General features: G+C 42.1%; 3 protein-coding genes across 4 annotated transcripts in view; all 3 read left to right on the forward strand.

Annotated features, from left to right (window-relative positions):
* The first annotated feature begins 86 nt into the window (after window positions 1–86).
* adap2 (ArfGAP with dual PH domains 2) lies at window positions 87–3,685 on the forward strand. The gene is made up of 12 exons (XM_028403928.1): window positions 87–105; window positions 220–322; window positions 729–859; window positions 1,074–1,165; window positions 1,405–1,490; window positions 1,580–1,692; window positions 1,785–1,931; window positions 2,019–2,102; window positions 2,207–2,269; window positions 2,359–2,436; window positions 2,542–2,770; window positions 2,852–3,685. The coding sequence occupies exons 2-12, from the start codon at window positions 235–237 to the stop codon at window positions 2,878–2,880; spliced, it is 1,140 nt and encodes a 379-aa protein (XP_028259729.1). The 5' UTR covers window positions 87–105; window positions 220–234; the 3' UTR covers window positions 2,881–3,685.
* Window positions 3,686–4,078: 393 nt separating this feature from the next.
* On the forward strand, window positions 4,079–15,670 carry LOC114440721 (mitochondrial Rho GTPase 1-A-like). Of its 2 annotated transcripts, XM_028413171.1 has the most exons (20): window positions 4,079–4,470; window positions 4,996–5,054; window positions 5,221–5,302; window positions 5,383–5,426; window positions 5,521–5,574; window positions 5,657–5,709; window positions 5,965–6,073; window positions 7,902–8,003; window positions 8,114–8,212; window positions 8,329–8,437; window positions 8,520–8,640; window positions 9,365–9,449; window positions 9,876–10,021; window positions 10,178–10,278; window positions 10,371–10,501; window positions 11,047–11,130; window positions 11,835–11,957; window positions 12,055–12,257; window positions 13,405–13,527; window positions 14,392–15,670. In XM_028413171.1, exons 1-20 carry the CDS (start codon window positions 4,434–4,436, stop codon window positions 14,507–14,509), a joined length of 1,983 nt encoding a protein of 660 aa, XP_028268972.1. In that variant the 5' UTR covers window positions 4,079–4,433; the 3' UTR covers window positions 14,510–15,670. The 2 variants fall into 2 exon arrangements, with proteins under 2 accessions (XP_028268972.1, XP_028268980.1); XM_028413179.1 differs by lacking the exon at window positions 13,405–13,527 and having other exon boundaries at window positions 14,392–15,666.
* A 2,333-nt stretch (window positions 15,671–18,003) lies between these two features.
* The window catches only part of rhbdl3 (rhomboid, veinlet-like 3 (Drosophila)), a 38,622-nt gene continuing 35,199 nt past the window's right edge, over window positions 18,004–21,426 (forward strand). Inside the window, exons 1-3 of the mRNA XM_028417095.1 lie at window positions 18,004–18,274; window positions 18,408–18,948; window positions 19,316–19,339. Coding sequence (XP_028272896.1) covers window positions 18,808–18,948; window positions 19,316–19,339 — 165 coding nt within the window. The 5' untranslated portion in view covers window positions 18,004–18,274; window positions 18,408–18,807. The remainder of the gene's footprint in view (window positions 18,275–18,407; window positions 18,949–19,315; window positions 19,340–21,426) is intronic.

A 21,426-nucleotide genomic window follows, 5' to 3' on the forward strand; every position in this document is an offset into this window, starting at 1 on the left:
TTCTCTGTTATTTCTAGACCCTTTGCATTTGTGTGCAGAACAATCAACTTCATGATGCTGCTGTGGTAAGAGGAAATACATGGGCCACTGGCCAGTCAGAACAAAGTACGTTCTCACCTGCTACAGACCAGAATAGCTTTGAGTCATACAATGTGTAGAGTCAACATGGAGTTAATACCTAGTAGTTGCTTTGTTGGGATCTGACCGTCTCTCTGACAGAGACTACCCTCATCTATGGCCAGCCTGGAAAGAAATAACAGGATCCTGATTGATTTGGTGCGACAGCCAGGTAACAACTTGTGTGCTGACTGTGGAGCTCCTGGTGAGTAAAAACTAAAATCAATATGGTAACATAACTTTTTAAAACCTGCTTTAAATGTGTAAGAATGTCTCAGTTCATATGAACGGTAAATATTAGCTTGTAACACTAAGCCACATTTTTGGTTCAACAGAACCATGTCTAAATAAAAAGTATCACCAGTTAATGGTTTATAATAAACATTTACAAGGGGGAAGAGGTAACTGCTCTGTATTGGTTGTATGACCTAATTGTTCCTCATATAGACACTTTTATACCATCAGTATAGTGTCAAAAGAAATTAGCATGGTGTGTGAAAGGAAGACAGAAAAAACACATAAAGACCAACATGAATATATGCTTTAGTATGTTTACTGTGTGCAGAGTTTATCTAGTTCCAAAATAAAATAAACATTCTTCTTGCTGACAGAACCTGACTGGGCCTCCTACACTCTGGGTGTCTTTATATGCCTGAACTGCTCAGGGATGCATCGTAATTTGCCTGCTGTCAGCAAAGTCAAATCTATACGGCTGGATCTGTGGGACAGTTCACTAGTAGAGGTACTGATGAATCTGTGATTATAATATGGACACATAATGAAGCATAATGTCTACTTTACTGAATGTGTTTATTGTTTACAATACTCTCCTGTGCAGCAAAGGTCCAGTTATCATTATCAGTTCTTATTATAAGTAGCTAACTAGTTGGTTAATTGCTGGAAAGTGACTACATGTATGCATATTTATTGTTTGTTTTCAAATCCTGTGGTTTTAGTTCATGCAAGAAAGAGGAAATTCTGCTGCCAGAGCCATTTTTGAGAAGTGTGTCCCTGCCTTTTTCTACCGGCCACAACAGAAAGACTGCATGTGAGTGACTGTCACGGCATGTGGCAATTCACCTCATTAACTGAGCAGAAGTGAAAAGTGAGGATTGGACAAATAGTCTATTTATTGAATGGGACAGGAGGAGGGGTCATGTTGCTCATAGAAACAATGCAGAAGTGTAAGGGATGGGTACGGAGGTGGAGCTACTCATCAGTGGCAGGCCTACACATTTATATCGAGCTAAACACTAATGGCTCATTTTTACTTTGCTGTGCTTTCAGTGTTCTTAAGGATCAGTGGATCCGTGCTAAGTATGAGAGAAGAGAATTCACGGGAGAAAACAACCATGTTCAAACATACAGCACGGGTAACTATTCCTACACAAGCAAGGAATTATTCTTCTAATATCCCTTATTTTCTATCATATACAGTATCTTTTCAATGTGTCCAACCCAGATCTGTTTGAGGCAACACTATGGAAAAAAGGAAAAGACAACAAGCAGTTTCTCAAGAGGATGTTTCTGCTGTCTCAGACGGACTTCACTCTCAGATACTTCATTAAAGAGGATGTGAGTATTCTTTGCTATGTGACCATCCAGTTTTCAATGTCTTATGAAACACATGCTTTTGTTCCTGATGAAATGATCTCATTTAAATAAAGTCCAAAGTGCCCAAAGCTGTTATCAGCATGAAAGATCTCAACGCAGATTTCCAGCCAGAGAAGATCGGTCATGCTCATGGTCTGCAGATCTCCTACATGGAGGACGAACGTACGAGGAACCTGTTTGTTTACCATGAGAATGGGGAGGTGAGGCAGTCTGGCACGACAACAAAATCACTGCAAGTGAAGATTTACCCTCCTGAGATGCTGCTGTGTGTCTTGACCCTCTTTTAGATGATCGTATCGTTTTTCAATGCTATTCGGGCAACACGCTTGGCATACCTGCTGAAGAAACATCCCCCACTTCAAGACAAGGATGTGAGACAGATTTTAAATCACAGCTAAATATTTTGCAACTATAATCAAAGTGTCAGCCTGTCTCTGTGCTCATCTAACAGTGTTACCTGTGTGTCTGTCCACAGTTGATACATCAGTTAACAACACACTGCCTGAAGGAGGGGTACATGGAGAAAACTGGTCCAACGGTCTGTTTGCTTGGTGAAGAGTTCACCGTTAAATAATCATCTTTTCTTTTTTCTGCCAAATTAATTGGATTGTGTTTGTGCGTTTTCAGCAACGAGAGCCCTTCAAGAAGAGGTGGTTCACATTGTGCTCCATGAAGCGAAAGCTTCTGTATTTTAAATCTCCACTGGTAATAAACCAAAGAACTGTGCAAATAAATCCTTCCAAGGAACAAAAAGTCGATCATTATATATAAACATGCACATGTGCTGTCTCTGTGCTCATCGTCCATCAGGATGCTTCAGAGTTGGGTGCCGTCTTTATTGGCACGGAGAGCCACGGCTACTCTGTTTCAGAGAGCAGCAGCCGGAGCACCAGAGGAGGCCGGTGGCACTGTGGGATCATGCTGGAGACACCAGGCAGGCAGTTTGTGTTTATGTGTGAGCAGGAGCAGGAACAGAGGGAGTGGTTGGAGGCCTTCATGAAGATCATCTCTCAACCCATGACGCCAGAGGACTATGCAAGTAGGGTGAACATCTGCCACGGTGCTTCTAATGTTTTCCTCTGTCACATATTAATGTATGGTCTGTGTCTCTCTGGTACAGATGAAGCCAACTTGAGAAGGGGGAAATGACAGCTCACCTGATCTTTTCAGGACTGAAGGATCCTCCTGAACCTGCTGCTGCTGTGGCTGCAAAAAAGGAGACAAACACTTGTTTTTACATTTGCACACTTTGCACAGGACACACATCTACTATGTGACACTTTGGAGAAATCACTGTCAATAATGCTGGCTTGTGCATCAGAATCAAAATGATTTATGCATGGATAAATTATGACCCATAACAAATTACATATTACTCAAGTTCCAATGACATGCCCAGGTTCATGCACGCAGTCACTCAGTGTAGCAGACTGTAATGGAGGCTGTGAGGATGGACTGACTGTCATTGACTGTGGCAGGTTGAAGTTGTTCACCCGCTGTGGGAAGTACATCCTCTGCTGAGAAAGCTGATGTTCAACTTCCAGTAAACAAGACATAAATTCCTGTTTTTATCATTTTGTGATTCAGTGTTATGTCACAGGTGACAGACTAGGATTATACAGTATCCCAGTACAGTGGATGTCTTTGTTGCTCTGGGTATTAGCCAGGGTGGATTATCACTGCAGCAAACGATGGACTACTGCCACATCAAAACATGCAGATGATTATTTTGGTTTAACCATTGTACAGTGCTACTCACCAAGTGTGTGTGTGTGTGTGTGTGGTTTTTAAAATGTTACACATGTATCAGAAACACAGATGTGGACTTATCTCCATTGCAAGCAATATACATATAATAATGCAGCATATGTGTATAATTTTGTGATTTAGGTGTAGATCATATTTACAATAATGTACATTTATATTATTATTGAATTAAAAACATAAATAGAATGTTTCCATGGCTTTAAAGAACAAACTGTTGTTGAAAGAAATATATATTGTATTTCACTGAATGATAAATAAAGCCCCACTAGATGCTCACAAAAATATGACACAGTACACATGAATGTTAGTTTCCTCTCCTGCAGGGGGCGCTCGTTGATCAGAATATTCAAAAGCAAGGCAAAAAGTAAGATGTCTCACTCCGCACTGTTTTACCGGTACGAGAAGCGTCATCAGAGTGACTTAACAACGGAGCTGAAACAGACGATCAGGAAAACGGCTACTTGAACTTTAAGACCACAACATCAGAGCGACTGTAAGAAAGACACATTTCTATGTGTTACTTGTTCAATAAACGATCTTTGCTCGCCCTCTGTCAGCTGAAGGGGCGTGGCGGAGAGCACGCATGATGCTAGCGTCCCGGCTGCCCGCTAACGCTGCTGTGCTGTAACAGTCAAGTTAGTGATTAGCGGGCTGCTGCACACAGTAGCAGCCGTACGGTCAGTCGGTCCGGCGGCGGTCGGCAGGCGTAGTTTATTAATAAAGGTAAACGCCTCGTTGATATTTAATGATTTGTACGAATTCTAACGGTGCAGCGTCTGTTCTGAACCAGAGCAAACCGGAGTATAAATGCGAACGTAGCTGTTAGCAAGAGAGCCAGGCCGTGCAGAGCTGGCTGGCTGTATCCTTCACCTAGACAGGAGTTTAAATGTTGCACACAGACCGGTTTACCTACTTGGTCGACGACGCCGGAGAAGATGCGCAAGGACGTGAGGATATTGTTAGTAGGAGAGCGTAAGTGTTGTTTCTATTATCTAAAACTGTGTGTGTGTGCAGAGTCAGCCTTTTACTGTTCGCTTCGCACTGATGCTGCCAGCCGGGCATGTGATGCTGAGTCCTCATCATGATGGAGTGTGTGTGTGTTTTAGGCCACTGGCTTCTATTTGTTTTATACATGTGTCATGTCATGAATGTAATCCAAACCAAAATGTGACACAAATCAGGATACTATTGGAAGATTGTTGTCTCATATTTACACGACCACTTTAGATATTTGCACCTTTCACACAGCTAAGATGAAAGAAATAGAACTCAAGTACTCATGTGCTTAAACCTCATTTTTGTCCAGTGACTTTTGTCTATTGAGGTTTTCAGTTCATTTCATGCTGTGGATGCCTCTCCACACAGGAAAAAATCCATGGGTGTTTCCTCATATTTTCTGAGCCTCCGGTTATTTATACTGGACACTTTTGAGTTGCAGTTGTAGTTCATGGAAAGATTTCAGACAAAGTTCTTGACTGTGTCTTCCATCCTCTGCAGCCAAGGTGGGGAAGACATCTCTCATCATGTCGCTGGTCAGCGAGGAGTTCCCAGACGTGGTACGAAGGCATTTCTGTTGTGTTATCTCCCTTTTGTGTGTTTGTTCCTGCACCCGGCTTCTCCTCTTTTTGCTTAAGCACCATTCATTTGCCTGAATTATTGTAGTCAGCCTAATTGCCCATTGCAAACATGTCTGAGTCGGTGTGCCACTTATGTCTTCATCAGGTTCCCTACCGAGCTGAGGAGATCACCATACCTGCAGATGTCACACCAGAGAGAGTTCCCACGCACATTGTGGACTATTCAGGTTCTTTAAGAACTCAGTAAGCTGACACAGAGCGGCAGTGTGTTTGTTCTTGTTTGAGCATGCTTATCTTCCCCCCACAGAGGCCGAGCAGACAGATGAGCAGCTGTTTCAGGAGATTTCCAAGGTCAGTCAGTGCATTATTTTTGCTTTGCTCAGTGAAAAAGTATTCATGTCCAGGTGATATACTTATGGACGTCTGTGTTGGTCCCACCCCACAGGCAAATGTGATTTGCATTGTGTACTCTGTCAACAACAAGAAGTCCATAGAGAAGGTATGTGTCTTTACAGCTAGCATGCTGATAATTTGTTTGTTGTATGTGTCAGTGTGACACTGTGATATTGCTGTTTTTGCAGGTGACCAGTCACTGGATCCCTCTCATTACTGAGAACACAGACAAGGACAGCAGGTGTGTACAAAAATAGTGTGGTGCTGTGTGTGGTGCAGCAGGAAAATGCAAAAGAACAGGTTTTTTTTTGCATAAAGGTGTCTTCAGTTACAGGGTGATTTTCTTACAGCTGCTGGACTGTAAGCTTTTCTCATGAGCAGATTCAGTCACTGTGACATAAGTAAAGAGAAAACCCATACAGAGCAAAGTATTGTTTAGAATTGGAGGAATCTTGTGTTAGACTTGGATTTATTAATATGTTTTTGATCTGCCTAGGGTTCCCCTGATCCTGGTAGGGAACAAGTCCGACCTGGTGGAACACAGCAGCATGGAAACCATTCTGCCTATAATGAACCAGTACAGCGAGATAGAGACATGTGTTGAGGTAAGAAGGTGACCTGTCCTGTTTACTGCTGCTGCTGTTTCTCAGCAGTAGTGTTGTAACAGTGGAAGCATGTCATCTAGCCTGTAAATACCTACACATTCAGGTTTAATGTTGTACCAGTGCTATCGATTTAGACGTCAAGGAAACACACACACACACACACACACACACACACACACACACACACACACACACACACACACACACACACACACACACACACACACACACACACAGTGTCAAAGGCACATAAACACAACTCAATGCCTTTTCCTCTCTTGAGGGGTGATTAATGTGAAAGTTCAAGGTAGAAGGAATCAATATTAGAAAACTGATTTTCACTATATTATGCACCAAGTCCTGTGGTTGTGTAAATTATTTGTATTGTGTTCACTGTCAAAATATCAACTACTGAACCCATCTTGTGAAAATGTAGATGTGTGGAGGGGTAAGTCAGGTGAATACAGTGGGTTCAAATCCACATTCTTGAATAGCAGCCATCACTAAAGTGGACTTATGTGCATTTCCTACTAAGTGTTTGTTTTCTTGCATAACTGTTTGAAGATCAGTGTAGTATTCTGTATTCTTCTGTAACTGTGTGATCTTTCCCAGCTGGGGCTCATGTTGCCTCCTTCAAAACAGAGGCTTTAGTGGTTTGTCTTGTTGTGATAGCTGGAGGTTGTTTTCATTGTTGTGATAGTTGTTTTATCACTGTTTTTTTTAGAGGACAAATTTCATCCATGGTTCCACTTAAAAAAAAGATTGTGCCAAGGTTGTCAGCCAGCTGGGTCTTAGCAGTTTCAGCAGTGAGCTGATACTTGTACTTTTGGATAACTGCATATTTAATTCATTTAGTGGTCTGTTGTGACATTGACCAGTGTTCTTCAAAGGGCTCATCTTCAGCATCTTCTCCGTGCTGTAAGAAGGAGCACTCCCCCACTGCTTGGGTAATGCACAAAAGTTACTTTAGATTTTCTGTCTAATCACTCAGAGTTTAGCATGTAAACCAGAGCTATACCTCCTTCTGCCTTAGGCCACAAACTCATCAGCTATCTCTCAATAAAGAGAACATAAATAGAGGAAGCAGTTCATCAAAACATGTCGACAAGAGGAACAACTGTAATCATCCAGACGTTTTTAGTCAGAGGAGCTTATCAGTTGACTGAATAACTACAGATTAGTAATTGATCAAAGCATTTTACAGTTTGATGTCGGAGCCTATAGATAATACTGTCAGCTATATTGATTGGTGTCTTGTTGATACACATTAACCATATTGGCTTTGCTTTCCTGTTTATGCTCAGTTAAAATGGCTGCCCTCTGTTTAAGATTATTTACACCACATGCAGCATTACAGCCAGGAATTTAATGTGATAAATTCCCATTTTTATTACATTTAGTCATGTTATAGTGTGATTATGCTACTATATCTGAGTCAAACCCATCAGATGATCACAAGTGTGTAGTCAGTGTGTGTGAGACTTTCTGCCGCCTCTGCTGTTTGTGCTGAGTTCACTGTCTGCTCTCTTAATGGCATCACTTGTGTGTTTTTTTCAGCTGGTTAATAAGACCAGACGCGTCGCTCAGACAGATCCTGCGTGTGTGTGTTAATACCCTGTCTGCCGACTACTTAACACTAACTCTCTCACACTTACACATACTGTGCATGCAGACATAAACGCACACAGGCAGGTAAACTGGGATGACTTTACCAGGCAGGTCAACCCGTCACAGTGTCACAGATAACATGTCAATCAATGTCATGCCTCATTTTCCTGGATTGTATATACCACAGTGTGTATATGCTTCCCGTTTTCTTTCCTTCTAGTGTTCAGCAAAGAACCTGAAGAACATTTCAGAGCTGTTCTACTATGCCCAGAAGGCAGTTCTGCATCCCACAGGCCCTCTCTACTGTCCTGAGAAAAAAGATGTAAGAGCAAAAATGAGCAGTTGAATACATTTACATTCACCACTCATGAAACTCTCTATGTCACTATGCTACACAGGGACTTTGTTATCTTTTGTCTGTCTGATTTCCAGATGAAGCCACTTTGTATAAAAGCTCTGACTCGAATCTTCAAAGTGTCCGATCTAGACAATGATGGAGTTCTCAATGATAATGAGCTCAACTTTTTCCAGGTAATTCATCTGTTGGTTAATGTATGTGAGTCAAACATTTTGCATTGGGCCCTCTAGGATGGTTAAAACAGTGACCTTATTTTGACAACGTGCTGTTTTTATTTGACTGCTCACAGCGGACATGCTTCAACACCCCATTGGAGCCTCAGGCGTTGGAGGATGTAAAGAATGTAGTAAGGAAGAATTTAATGGATGGTGTGTGTGACAATGGCCTAACTCTTAAAGGTAGGAAGGAACTGACTGGTGTCCTTTTTCATGTGTATTTGTGTGCAATCCTGACTGGTGGTGCTGTCATGTATCTCTATAGGCTTCCTGTTCCTTCACACGCTGTTCATCCAGCGAGGTCGCCATGAAACAACCTGGACAGTGCTGAGGAGGTTTGGATACGACGATGACCTGGAGTTAAATCAGGACTATCTCTTCCCTCCGTGAGTTTCACAGTTTGCAGTGTCCCAGCAACAACAACAAGTGGTCTGGTTTTCATAATCTTGAACACAAAAACATGTTTATTCTGCACTAGGAGGTGTACACCCTATGAAACCCTTTCTCAAATTTTTATGCCCCTCCCTTCTGCATGTCTCCTTCACTAGCAGTATTAGCACTTTTTGGATCTTGGTTTAAACATACAGAGAGCCATAATTCACTCCAAAATACGAGTTTGCTGTTTGTGACTTTTGCCATGCTATTTTTCTAAGTAGGTATTTTTTTTGCCATTTTTTGTCATTGTGAAACAGTTTCATGGCAGTTTTACAACAACAACAAAATTGTTGTGTGTAATTCATAGCACAGTTTAGACAGGATGACATTTTTTTAGCCTTAGCATTAGGCCTTAGCCTCTGTACGGCCTTGCTCACTTGGTAATCTTCCTTGACTTTTTATGGAAACTTGATGCTTTGTAAAAATGTATTGGTTGTGCATTTGCAGTCCTTGTGAAATTATTATTCCTAACACATAATATTGCCCTTGAAGCATGAGACGAGCTTTGGGCACAATGTGTTTGCCCTACATCACACTATGGAAATGAAAAGGGACAGATTATGTCCTGAATTTACAGTTTATATTAAGAATGACTTAAACTTTGTATGTGTGAACAGTGACAATTTATCTTTGTAGCAATGCTGTTTATTTTATGATTTTACATTCTCTCTCCAGGTTGAAAATTCCTCCTGACTGCACTACTGAGCTCAACCACAATGCCTACCTCTTCCTCCAGAGCGTCTTTGACAAACATGACAAGGTATAATCCTGTGCGTCAGGTTCTGTATTTACTTTAACCTGTGCCCTCAGTTACACCTACAAGACGCTGCTCAGTAACCAGCACTGTAGAAAGCCACAACACACAGCCGCACCCAGCAGTGACCACCTGCTGAGGCGTGATCCAACTGAGGAGGGATTGACAGGAGAATTAGCTGTGAGGTTGAAAGCAGAGTCAGAGAGTGAAAGTGACAGCCTGTGCCAAGATCTGTTTTCTGTGGTAGTGATTAGTGTTCCACTGTGAATGTGCACTTCAGACAAGTGTGTGTGTTTTTTTCAAGGTAGAATTTACACTTGGCAAACAATGTATTTCAGAGCAGTTGTTTCCTTTTACTTTTGCCCTTTAAAGTCCACTGTAAAGGATTCTTGTCTGAGGTTGTTCTCCTGTCTGCACATCATTGTGTTTTAGGACCGTGACTGTGCCTTGTCACCAGAGGAGCTGAAGGATTTGTTTGATGTTTTCCCTTACATGCCCTGGGGCCCAGATGTCAATAACACAGTTTGCACTAATGAGCAGGGCTGGATCACCTACCAGGGCTATCTGTCACAGTGGACGTAAGTAGGCATGAAATTGAAGCCTCCACGTGTGGAGCTGTGTTTGTTTTCTGCCTGTGGAGCCCTCTGGTGGACTCCGGTAGTACAAGTTTAATGCCCTTATTATAAAAAAGAAAAGGACAAATTCCTTTAACTTTCATATTGCTCTTTGTTCAGGTTAACAACATATCTGGATGTCCAGCGATGTCTGGAGTATTTGGGCTACCTTGGATACTCAATTATAGCTGAACAGGAGTCTCACGCATCAGGAATTACAGGTAAATCTACCATCATTAATACTTTGCTATCATCAGCCTTTGAAGCAGCAGTTTAACTTGTTGAATCCTCCATTTGTGTTTGCTTCCTGCAGTGACCAGGACTAAGAAGATTGACCTGCAGAAGAAGCAGACCCAGCGCAGCGTCTTTCGCTGTAATGTCTTTGGAGATGTTGGCAGTGGAAAGAGCGGCTTTCTTCAAGGCTTCCTTGGTCGAAACCTCATGGTAAGCAGAAATGAATACTAGTACATAAGTGGCATGGATCTAATTAATCTAATTAATCATATCTAATTATTATGTATAGTGTCAACAGCGTAGTTTAAGGTTTAAGCTCTTACCTTGTCATTGTGCAAGAGTTCTTTAATACAAAGGGAAAGCTGCGGGTGTGGGTTCTAAAATGAGGTCATTTCTCCCTTAACAATGTAGTAATGAGTAAATTATTGTGGCATGTGTCAGATTTACTGCCCCTATTGCACAGACCAGCTATTAGAATGAAGGGATCCTTATCTCACAAATCTGTGTATTTGACCATAATCATTGACGCTATCTTTAAAAGGATGTGTTGGATATGTGTTGCAGTGAGTAGGGCACCATCTTCATCACATCAATTAATTATTAGAACAAGTATGTTAATCACAGACTACAGCTTGGACGGAAAAATAGATCAGCATAGTGTTTTCTGTTGCAGCACACATTCAAAGTGTAACCCCCTGTGACAGTTTGATTTATTTACTTTTCTGGCTTTTTGTTTTTTTGTTTTTTCATTTCAGCGCCAAAAAACTATAAAAGAGGAGCACAGGTCCTACTATGCCATCAGTACAACATATGTTTACGGCCAGGAGAAATACCTTCTTGTGAGTATCAGTCCTGCTACTACTTTTCTGCTTTGTTTAACTCTGACTTGTGTCAAATAAATAATAACAAAACTATAAATCAATAAAAACACAATGCACAGTTTACACTGTGTGTTGTATGTCGGGTTGTCAGCTGTGAACCATGGAGCCGGTCCAGCTTGTGGTCTGCTGTGCTTACCTGGCTGTTTATGTAAGCTTCTTATTCACCCTAATGCTTTTGTCAAGCAAGCATTTCTACTTGCTTGAACAAAAGCATTAGCATTGTACTGGTGTACTTGTACAAGTGTGAACACAATAGGCTTTTCTTTTTTTATTTTCAGTGTATAACATACAACCATGACATTACGGTGTTTACAATACATCCAAGTAATCCGTGACTGAGGACAACTCTTAGCATTGTCCATACATGTGTAAACCTACCAACTCGCCTTCTTTTTACAAAAAGAAGTGGTGATAAACCACAGCGCTGTGTTGTACCACATTTCTATGTGACAGTTTTTTTTTCATTTATTTTCATTCTGAGTTGGGTTGTTATATAACGAGCTAATTGCTTTAATGAAGATTTCCTGAAAACCTAGTTTCTCCAGAATTGACAACAGGCTTTTCCTTTGTTGTTTTAATATCTAACATGGCTGATTTATCCTCCCACTAACTGCATTCTTGATTATAGTTAAGTGAGCTTTTGATGTGCTCCTCTGCTCCAGCTTCATGAAGTGTTTCCTGACTTCGACTATCTGTCTGATGCTGATCTGGCCTGTGACATTGTGTGCCTGGTCTATGATGTCAGCAACCCTTTCTCCTTTGAATACTGCGCCAAAGTCTTCAAGGTAAAACTTTTCTTCATGTCATATCAAAAGACAAATGTTCGTCCACTTGAAAAAAACATTAAAATCATTTATACCATTCCTCCTCCTCCTCCCTCAGCAATACTTTATGGATAGTAAGACACCATGTATGATGATAGCAGCGAAGTCTGACCTGCCAGAGATCAAACAGATGTACGGCTGCAGCCCTCTGGATTTCTGTCGGAGGCACAAGATGCCGCCTCCTCAGTCCTTCACCTGTAATGCAGCCGCACCTCCCAGCAGAGACATCTACACCAAACTCACCACAATGGCCATGTACCCGTACGTATGATCACTATACTGCTGTTGATCTATAAATGTATTTTTACAATAGATTCCCTTAAGGGGTTCCCAAAGTTATTCAATATATTGAATCTTCTTATAAGATTAAATTCACTCAGATGTGTGCAGTGTGTGTAGGGCTGAAATAGAACCTAACCCAACCTCTGTGGTTCCTCAAATGACTACTTGAGTTCCTACAAATGAGACCCACATATGTAAATATCCAACTTTACCACAGAAATCTGTTAACAAACCTGGTACAAAAAGTCTCTAGATCATTTTTATGAGAGCTCGGTGTGTGTGTGTGTGTTTATACAGTAACTCATTTAAATTGAGGCCACCTTGTGTAGCAACTAGCTGCCTGCCAAGTTGTCATCTGTCAGACTCCGCTTCACTCGTTCCACCTCTTTGCCTATTGTTGGATTAGCCGGGGAATCAGGCTAAGTCAGGCTCTGCCACTGACCTTCAAAAACGTGCTTTTGCAAATCTATGAGTGTTTCTTTGTCTGTGGATAACTTGCTTTTTCCTTTTCTGCTTTTTTTTGCACACAGTCAGGATTCATGAGAAGCTTTGTAATTTCCCTGTCTCACTGTAACCTCGTTCCCTGTAGGGATGTTCCTACTCTCTACAAGTGCCACTGTTTGACATCAGTCTACATGCATTAATGCACTTGGCCGCCCTCTGGACATGTTGCTTTTAGTCTGATGCCACACTGTTGTGCACTGTAGGTACATGGGCTCCCTGCTGAGCGGTGGGGTTGATCTTTCCCGGAGGCTCACACTCAGTGCAGTCAGTCAGTCAGCACAGAGTAGATTTTTATAGAGACCTCCATCTAGACTCAACCAGCTGTGGGACTGCGTAATCCACAATACAAAAACATCCTCTTTAAACTTGCTCTTTCTTTTCTTCAAGTATAAAGTTCAAATATGAAGAATTTGATATAATTCTATTTTTGCTTCCAGGAGAAACATTGAAAACTTTTTTTTTGTCCAGCTGTTCTCATTGGATTCTGTTAACGGCCTCTTTCAACTTTAACTTTTTCTCTTTCTCTCTCCTCCCTGTACCTTGTGTGTGTTTTGCTCCCGTCTGTATGTAAATCCTGCTGTGTGTTGGTGTGTGTGTGGGTGTCTGTATCTCCTATCCTCAGCCACGCCCGGCTGCGCTGCATGTGCACTTGTAACCGGTGCACATTCTGCTTGTGTCAGAACTTCCTCAACTCTGAGCTGCTGCAGACGGTCAGGGCCAAACTCTACGCTGTGGTACTCAGAAGGTCTCTCACAAACTTCTCTTTATTTCTCTGACATGCTTCCATCAGCTCAGCTGTTTTTTATAATATAAATGTTATCGGTACACTACTGCACTGTACTGAGTAGATTTATTTTTGAAAGTTTCAGTTAGTATGATGTTTACATGTCTTTCTGTGAGCCTGTAATCTGAGGTGCTGCAGATATTAGCTTTACCTCAGATTCTTATTTTATCTCTCGGTCTTTTTAAGGTCTTTCTCTCTCTTGGCACCTCGTCCTTTAATCATTTCATGTTGTCAGAGTCCTTTTCAGTTTGTTCCTTCTCCCTCATCAGTTCTTTTGGATATCATTTGTCCAGGCTGTATTTCATTTTTTCCATATTTCAGTTTGTTTTCCTGTATAAAGACCGCAAGCAGCTTTTTCTGTGTTTGATCTCAGTCCCCAGTTGGTATCGGCTTCTCTTGCGTTGTCATCTTTGTGTATGTCACAGTGTGTCTCCGTTGTCTCATCTAACAGAGTTGTCATTACTCCTCTCTGCTCCTGTTGTCTCATGTCATAACTAGAATCCTGCACCTCCCTCCTCTGAATGACTGGCATTTCCTCCAGCATCTCCATTAGTCAAGGCTAAATTCTTACTGTCATCTGTTCTTCCTGTTGTTTTTTGACATGATCTTTCTTTTCTACCCCCGTTTCTGACTTTGATTTAAAACACATGCCAGGCTGTTCAGTAGTTTATTTTTTGTGTTTTGAGTGCAAAAAAGGATCCACAGATGTCTTTTAAATCTTTAAACTATGAGTAATCTAGGAAGAAGAAAATCCTTTTTATTTCTATATCAATTCCTCTGTCTCACCATTCATGTCTCCTGGGCCTGTTTCTCTCTGTTTAACAGACACATAAGCCAAGCAGACCTGAAGAGCTCGACCTTCTGGCTGAGAGCGAGTGTTGGGGCCACAGTGTTTGCAGTGTTGGGCTTCGCCATGTACAGAGTGCTGCTCAAAACACGGTGATCCTCTAGCACCCTAGTCTTATTACCCATGGTACATAATAGAACTCTTTTGATGAGTCAAAACATTAGGTTTTTATCTCAATTGCATTCAGTAAGTGGAAACTCATGTTATGTATGTCAGCAGGCCCCCCATTTAAAAAGTGCATTTTATTCTGAAAGGGGAAAACATGTGCAAATTTAATCAAACCTGTTTTTGCATTTTCATGCCACTGTGTTTCTCCTCTTGGGGGGAAAAAAGAATTAATTTTGTACCAAATCGCTAATTTGCTTAATCTGCTATCTGCAAGTATTTGCAAAGATAATATATTTATATTTATATAAAAATAAGCTGCTGTTGAGCCGTAGTAAGTTACATGATATATAGCTATTTTTGTTGGTTGCTTGCTGATTGATATGATAAACAACATGGTGTCACACACAGTATAATAGACTCGGACGGGGTATGCAATCTAAGTGACATGTAAATAGTGTATAGAACACAGACTGTGCATTTGTTTGTTCTTGTCCATGATGGCCATGTTACATTTAAATCACCGTTTGCAGGGCTATTGCTTTAACAGCCTGGTCAAGAACTTGCACAAACCTTGACAGTAAAAACAGTTCTCCTCTCTCACGGCCAAATTCCAGAGCGCACATTTATTTTTATGTTTGTACCTCTGATCAGGTCAGTGTCGTATCGGTGGATGTGGAGAGTCGGCTGCTCTCTTCCCACGTTTACTTTACAGCTGTGCATATGTTTATGTGCTAATGACACATTGTAAATTGACATACAGTCAATATGTACATCTGGTGTTTGCATGTTTCCAAACACATTCCAATGTTGCTGTTAAAAATCCTGCCGCATCATCTTCTCCACATAGCTTGCTAGGTCCTAATAACACAGAACTGTAGTCTTTACTTTATGATCCTGTGAGAGAGGTTAGTTGGGTCATTTGATGACCGTTGTCATGACGCCCAGACAGCTCTCATGGTTGTAAAAGATGCAATAAAAAGTCCCAAAATGTTAGTTTTCTTGCAGCTACAACAAAGTTTAGTTGTCTTCATTCAGCCCTGCCTTTCCAAAAGTTTACAATAAATAAACATGTCTGTAACATGTGCTGTAATAGAATTTATTATATTTGTTTGTCACACAAAATTTACTCTTTTGACAAGATGACAAGTTTTACTGAGACACAAGAGGGCAGCGTTGCTTAAAAAAAATCTTCACTAGTGGGTAATATCAGCTTCTCTGATATGTATAAGAGAGTTTTGAAACATACTCAAGTCTGTTCTTGTGTTCGGAGAAGTGCTTCATACTTCCTCAAAGATTCAGGTGTTGTAAGACAGGAAGCCTCAGGAGTCAGTTTAAGGAATATTAATCAATTACAGCTAAATTTCTAATTGAATGTTACAGTATGTTGTTGTAGAAGTCTCATTTGGATACATTCAGATCAAGTGCACTTTATAAACTGTACTCATCAAGATGGCTCCTTAACGATTTAACAGCATCTTCAACTGTGAGTATTTGATACTGTGCTTGCTTGGTTGATTTTATTGAATTGTTTCATTATTTTGACCATATCAAAGGCAGACATTGCAGTAGTTTACAAGAATTCACTGAGTATCAAATTCTCCTACATTTGTGAGATAGAATAAAGTTAATCATGTATTTGTGTTGACTTCATGAGAACTGTGGCATTTCAAAACAGCCATAAGTTTTAATCTCTTCCAGACTATTTAAGACTGTTTTCCTCTCTAACCACACCAGTGTTTGGAATATTGTGTCACTAAAGAGACTCAAGGAGCCCCACAACTTCAGAGTGTCTTTGTGCATTTATATGATATATATAACACCCGGTCGGTAATGACTTTACATAGGTCTTATTCATACAATCCAAGCTTTCAATTAGACGTCAAGATCGGAAAGTATGAATTTCAAGATCATGTTCAGCTGGCTTGAGGTCAGGTGACTAGAATCTATGATAGTCAGCATTTTTTGGTATTGATAGTTCTTACAAACCTTTTAGGATCCTGATCTAACTGCAGGATGAAACGGATGCCAGCCTGAAGTTATATCATGTCTCTGTAGAGTAAAATGCTGCTTCCCTTTGCTTAGGGTGGAGTCAAATTGGTGTTTGACTTAATAACAGTGGAACACCACCAGCAGCGCCATGTTTCAGTGTGGGTTTGCAACACTGTGGTGTCGTTCTGTCCCTTCATTACCACAGTACTTGGTTTATAAGCATTTTTTCTGGTTTCTCCTTCCAATGAGAGCTTGGGAGGCTCGTCTCCTTAGAGCATGATAAGAAGGCTTTTTTTTGTCACCGCTTTGTTCTTGTAATTTTTTTCTGATGGATTGCACATCAAACTGTCAGCGCCTACAAACGGCTCCGAGCTGCACTGCTGTGAGGAGAAGATGATACACCCCAGCTGTTAATTAATACATGAGCTACGTTTCCCAAACAGCAGGTGTGTTTTTTTTCTTGCTGCACACCTTGTCTCCCTCGACTTTTTGTTCACACTCTCTGTTAACAATTATATGAGCCTCGCCTGTTATTGCTCCTCAGCTCAGTTTGCACATGACCTGTGAAACCAAGACATACTGAAGCAATTTTATCCCGGGATATCATGTGGTGCATGCAGCTAAAGAGATTTAGTTTAGCATTTATGCAGTTTTACCTTAATAATTGAAGATTAAAATGATATACTTGACTGGCTATATGTAAATAAGATATAAATATTTATATTCATGCGAATCCATGCAGCTTCATGCTGTTATACTCTGTGCATAAATAGGCTATACAAAGGCCTAAAATGAGGTGATGACTGACCACTGAAACAAAACCTTAATCAAACGTCTGTGTTGGAGTCTAAAAAGCCCCCAGGGTTAAAAAAAATGATCTGGCTGTATTGTTTCCATGGCAATACAATCACATCCTGCCTTAGAACAGGAGCTTAGAGGGGTTCACGCTGCAGACCACACTGCCATCACATCAACGCTCCCCTCACACAAGGCTTCCACCCAACTATTAGGCTTGTTTGATGTCTCTTCAGGTAATTGGTAGGTGTTTGTCTGAAATGTGGCCCCATCATTTGGGTGATTGTGGCAGCAGACCTGTAGGGGACAGTTTATATCCCCCCTAAGAATTTATGTCCTAGGACACGCCTCCTTTACTGCCTTTAAATAGTGCAGGCTGTTTTTATGTGACATCTTCAGTGAGGTGCTATTTATAATAAGAGATCAGACCAGGTTAAATGTAAACGAATCTCTTTGATACCCTGTAGGGCAGCTATGGCAGAACACGCAACATGTTGCCAGTGTGCGTAAATAAAAATAACGGAGTAGTGTCACGTTTCATGTAGTTGTGAAGTAGCCTACAATTCATGTCAACATCACGCGCAGCCAGCTGCTCAGGAAGCGGGAGTTCCTCGAAAGCCCCTAAATAGGGGTGGATGGTGATCCCTCCTCACCGACAGACAAACCTCTCCCTCCCTTCATCTCTCCGCCCCCACCTTTTCTCTCCATCTCTCTCTCTTTCTGGAAGTACGAATGCGGATGGAGCACAGCCGTGGCGTCTCCTCCTGGAACTGAACCAACCATCCCAGAAGAGGCGGTCGGTGTGTCCCTGTCCCTCCCTTCCTCCGCGCCCCCCCTCGTTGAGGCTTCCTGTCGGTGTGCGGCGGAGGAACCAGACGGCCATCGAGCGTGCCAGGTATCATGACGCACCAGAAAAACCGGCACATTCCCGAACTTCTCTCTCCGGGTCTACCATGTGCCCACGTTGTTGTAAGTCGACTTCCACCGGCCCCTCTTCAGGGGAGAGCTATATGAGAGTCTGTGCGTCATCTTGTGCGGTTTGCCATCCCTGTCCTGGGTTTCGTGCTGTTGTCACCGCTGATGATGTAATTATTTCTTTCAGATGGATCCGCGCTCTGCTGCTGCTGCTGCTGCGTCGCCTCTCTCATAGTGAACAGACTCTCTCTGCAAATGTGCGTCTCCAGCCTCACAAACTTGGATCGCTGCCTCTTCCTGTGGCTCCTCTCCAGCTCTGCAAACCTCTGTCACAGCTGAATAAGGATGTGGTAAAAGATGCTGTGACACCACATGGAGACTTTTTAACCAGAAACTGTAATTATTAAACTATCACTCATCAACTTTTTACTCTGTGGATGAAAAGATTTCTTTTTTGTTGAAAGTTCGCTTCATAGAACTGGATTAAGCGCGTCTTTTAATTTCTCACACTGGGAGCTTGATGGGGTTGTAAAGTGGAGTTATGTGGAGTCATTCTTGAGGATCTAATCGGTGCTCTCCGTGGGTGTATGGAGAAGAGAAGCCCAAGGATGACGGGCGGAACCCGGGAGGCGCCGGTGAACATCTCTCCGGCTGTGGCAGCCAACGCGGAGGGTGAGGAGATCGAGGTTTTGGAAAGTACAGACGTCCTTCCCGTGGCCCCAGAAGATGTAAGTGGAGACCTTAAGTGACCTCTGTTGCCATCTAACATGTTCACATTCAGGGACTTTCACTTGGAGCAGCAGTAACTTATGACACCAAATATAGACTTTACAGTCCACTACAGGACCTCAAAGTAGCACTCAGATGTAATGATCCCCACTTATTATCTTTTGCTGCAGCTCATTGAGCGCAGTGATCAGATAATAGCAGCATGTGATTGTAGGACAGGCAATTAAGGCAAATCCACATCATTTTCAAACAGGTGCTGCACTGCTCTGTGGCACCTGTTCTGGGCTGATTCTTTTTCCAGCCATCTCGTGCTCTCTCACTCTTTCACACACTCTTTTTCTCTCTTTCTCTTTTCCCTGCTCTTAGCAATGGAAGTCTCTGTTTGATAAGGTATGTATCAGCCACATGCTTGCATCTTTTTCTTTTCCTGCTGTGCATGTTTTGCTCATTGTGTCTTTACAACATGCTCATCTGTGTGTGAACTGTGTGCGACCTTTGACTGGACCTGGAGCGCTGCTGTGTCTGGCTTCATGAAACGGGGAAGATTGTGGGGAAGTGAGGTGCAATAGGAAAATAGGATAAGATCACTTTTTAATGTAAGAAAGTCGATAATTAGTCAGTATTGCCCATGGATTATGACCTTAAACAGTGGCTCTGTCACTACTTCAAGTCATTTAAATCTGCATTAGGAGGTGTTGCATACTCACACCCATCATGTGCTCTGTTATTATTGTCTATAGCTTGTATATCAAAACTTAATTGAATTTCTTTTGACTATAAATCATCAGTTTCTCAGCTGAGAGAGTGGAGTCTTCTTTCTTTCAGCCCCAGTTGTGATTTAGGCTGATTAGACAAATGTATTTTTAGATCAAAATCTTGCCTAGTGCAGCTTTAAATCCTTTGCCTGCTGGGCAACAATCATGGCACGACATGAAACACAGGTCACGTCCCTGCCCAGCCGAACGCCCATGGTGCTGAGAGCATCAGGAGGTGGCTGGACGGACGCTGGAGGCTGCGTGGGTGTGTTATTTGCTGACATTGACCCCAATGATGCTATTAGGCTGATACATAATCCTGACTGCATTGATCTGTAAGTCAGAGAAAACACATGCATGCACACATAGACACTCACAACAGCCAAGAAACCCCAGGATGAGAGAAACAGAGATTGGGCTGACAGACGGCAAACGGGCCCCTTTCTATGACACACACACGTATGCACACACGGCTTGCACTGTGTGGGACCACTGCAGCACCTGTCTGGGGCCCCTCTGCTTTTTCCTGTGGGTAATCATTTATGTGTGTGTGTGTGTGTGTGTAGGGGTTAGCTGGGGTTTTTAAGGGTGAGACTGAGGCTCGTGTCAGGCTCACTCTTTTGGGGGGGATAGAGATCCCATGGGATTAGGGTGTGTGTGTGTGTGTATATTAATGATTGTGCATATTCTATGGACGGGAATTAAGTGGGCCTCACAAACCGCTGTCTTTGAGCTTCCTCAAGTGGGTGTCGGTTTGAAATAAAAAAAAAAAAAAGTGGGCTTGTCCAAATGGCAAGGTCGCAGCCCGGTCTGGCGGCAACAAATATCCTTTTACTCTTTCTTCCCTCCATCCTTCTCACAATGAGTTGCTCCATTTGTCAAGGGGATGACCTCAGAGACCCACAGCTTCTGTGCAGAGACAAGAGAAATGACGGGCCACCAAAGACCAGGAAAAAGAAAGGTTTTAATCCACTCAGACAAAAAAAAGATAAATGCTGCTAGAGGGCTTTTGTTTGTCTAATGCAGAGACACACAGTGCAAAGACTGTTGATGGAGATCAGTGTGGGGTCATGTAGCAAATGAAATGGATGTCCTTGTAGTTTCGTAGTTTGCTTATTGGTTCAGTGCTGTTTTGGTTTATTGTTTGATACTGTGGTCTTATACATTAGACTGCTCTGCATGATAAATAAATATTAAAATAAATATTAAATAAATAGTTGTTGTCACAGTGTGACCTTCTAGCAGGGGGATGTACTCTATTCATTTCAGTGAACTGTTTGGTGCAGGATAAAATAGGATGCCTGCAGATTGAGACTGCCTGGTCAGGTCAGCAGACTTTATTTTGTCCATCTCATCCTATCACTTACCTACCAGCTCCCGTGTGACTCTGCACATACAGCTATCATTCCTGTGTTTCAGACTGTTGGGAGCTGGAATCAAAGTGCTGCGACGCTCTGTTCGCGCTCCCCTTCGCTCCTCTCTCCTGTCCCTGGAGAGGATTTTGTTGCTGTATAAGTGCTTTCCTCCTCTGTGTGCAGGAAGCAAGAGAGCAAACCTCAAAATGCTTTGATTCATGTTCCCTGCTCGCCTGAAACAAACATGAGGACCGAGCACAGGCACAGGCCGACGTCTAATGAAGCAGAGGAGATGCTGTTGGAGGGGGGCAGCAGCTGCACTGTCCTCACTCTCTCTCTCTCTCTTTCTCCCTCATAATCAAAGTGT

Source organism: Parambassis ranga, chromosome 1 (genome assembly GCF_900634625.1).
Source record: "Parambassis ranga chromosome 1, fParRan2.1, whole genome shotgun sequence".
NCBI lineage: Eukaryota > Metazoa > Chordata > Actinopteri > Ambassidae > Parambassis > Parambassis ranga.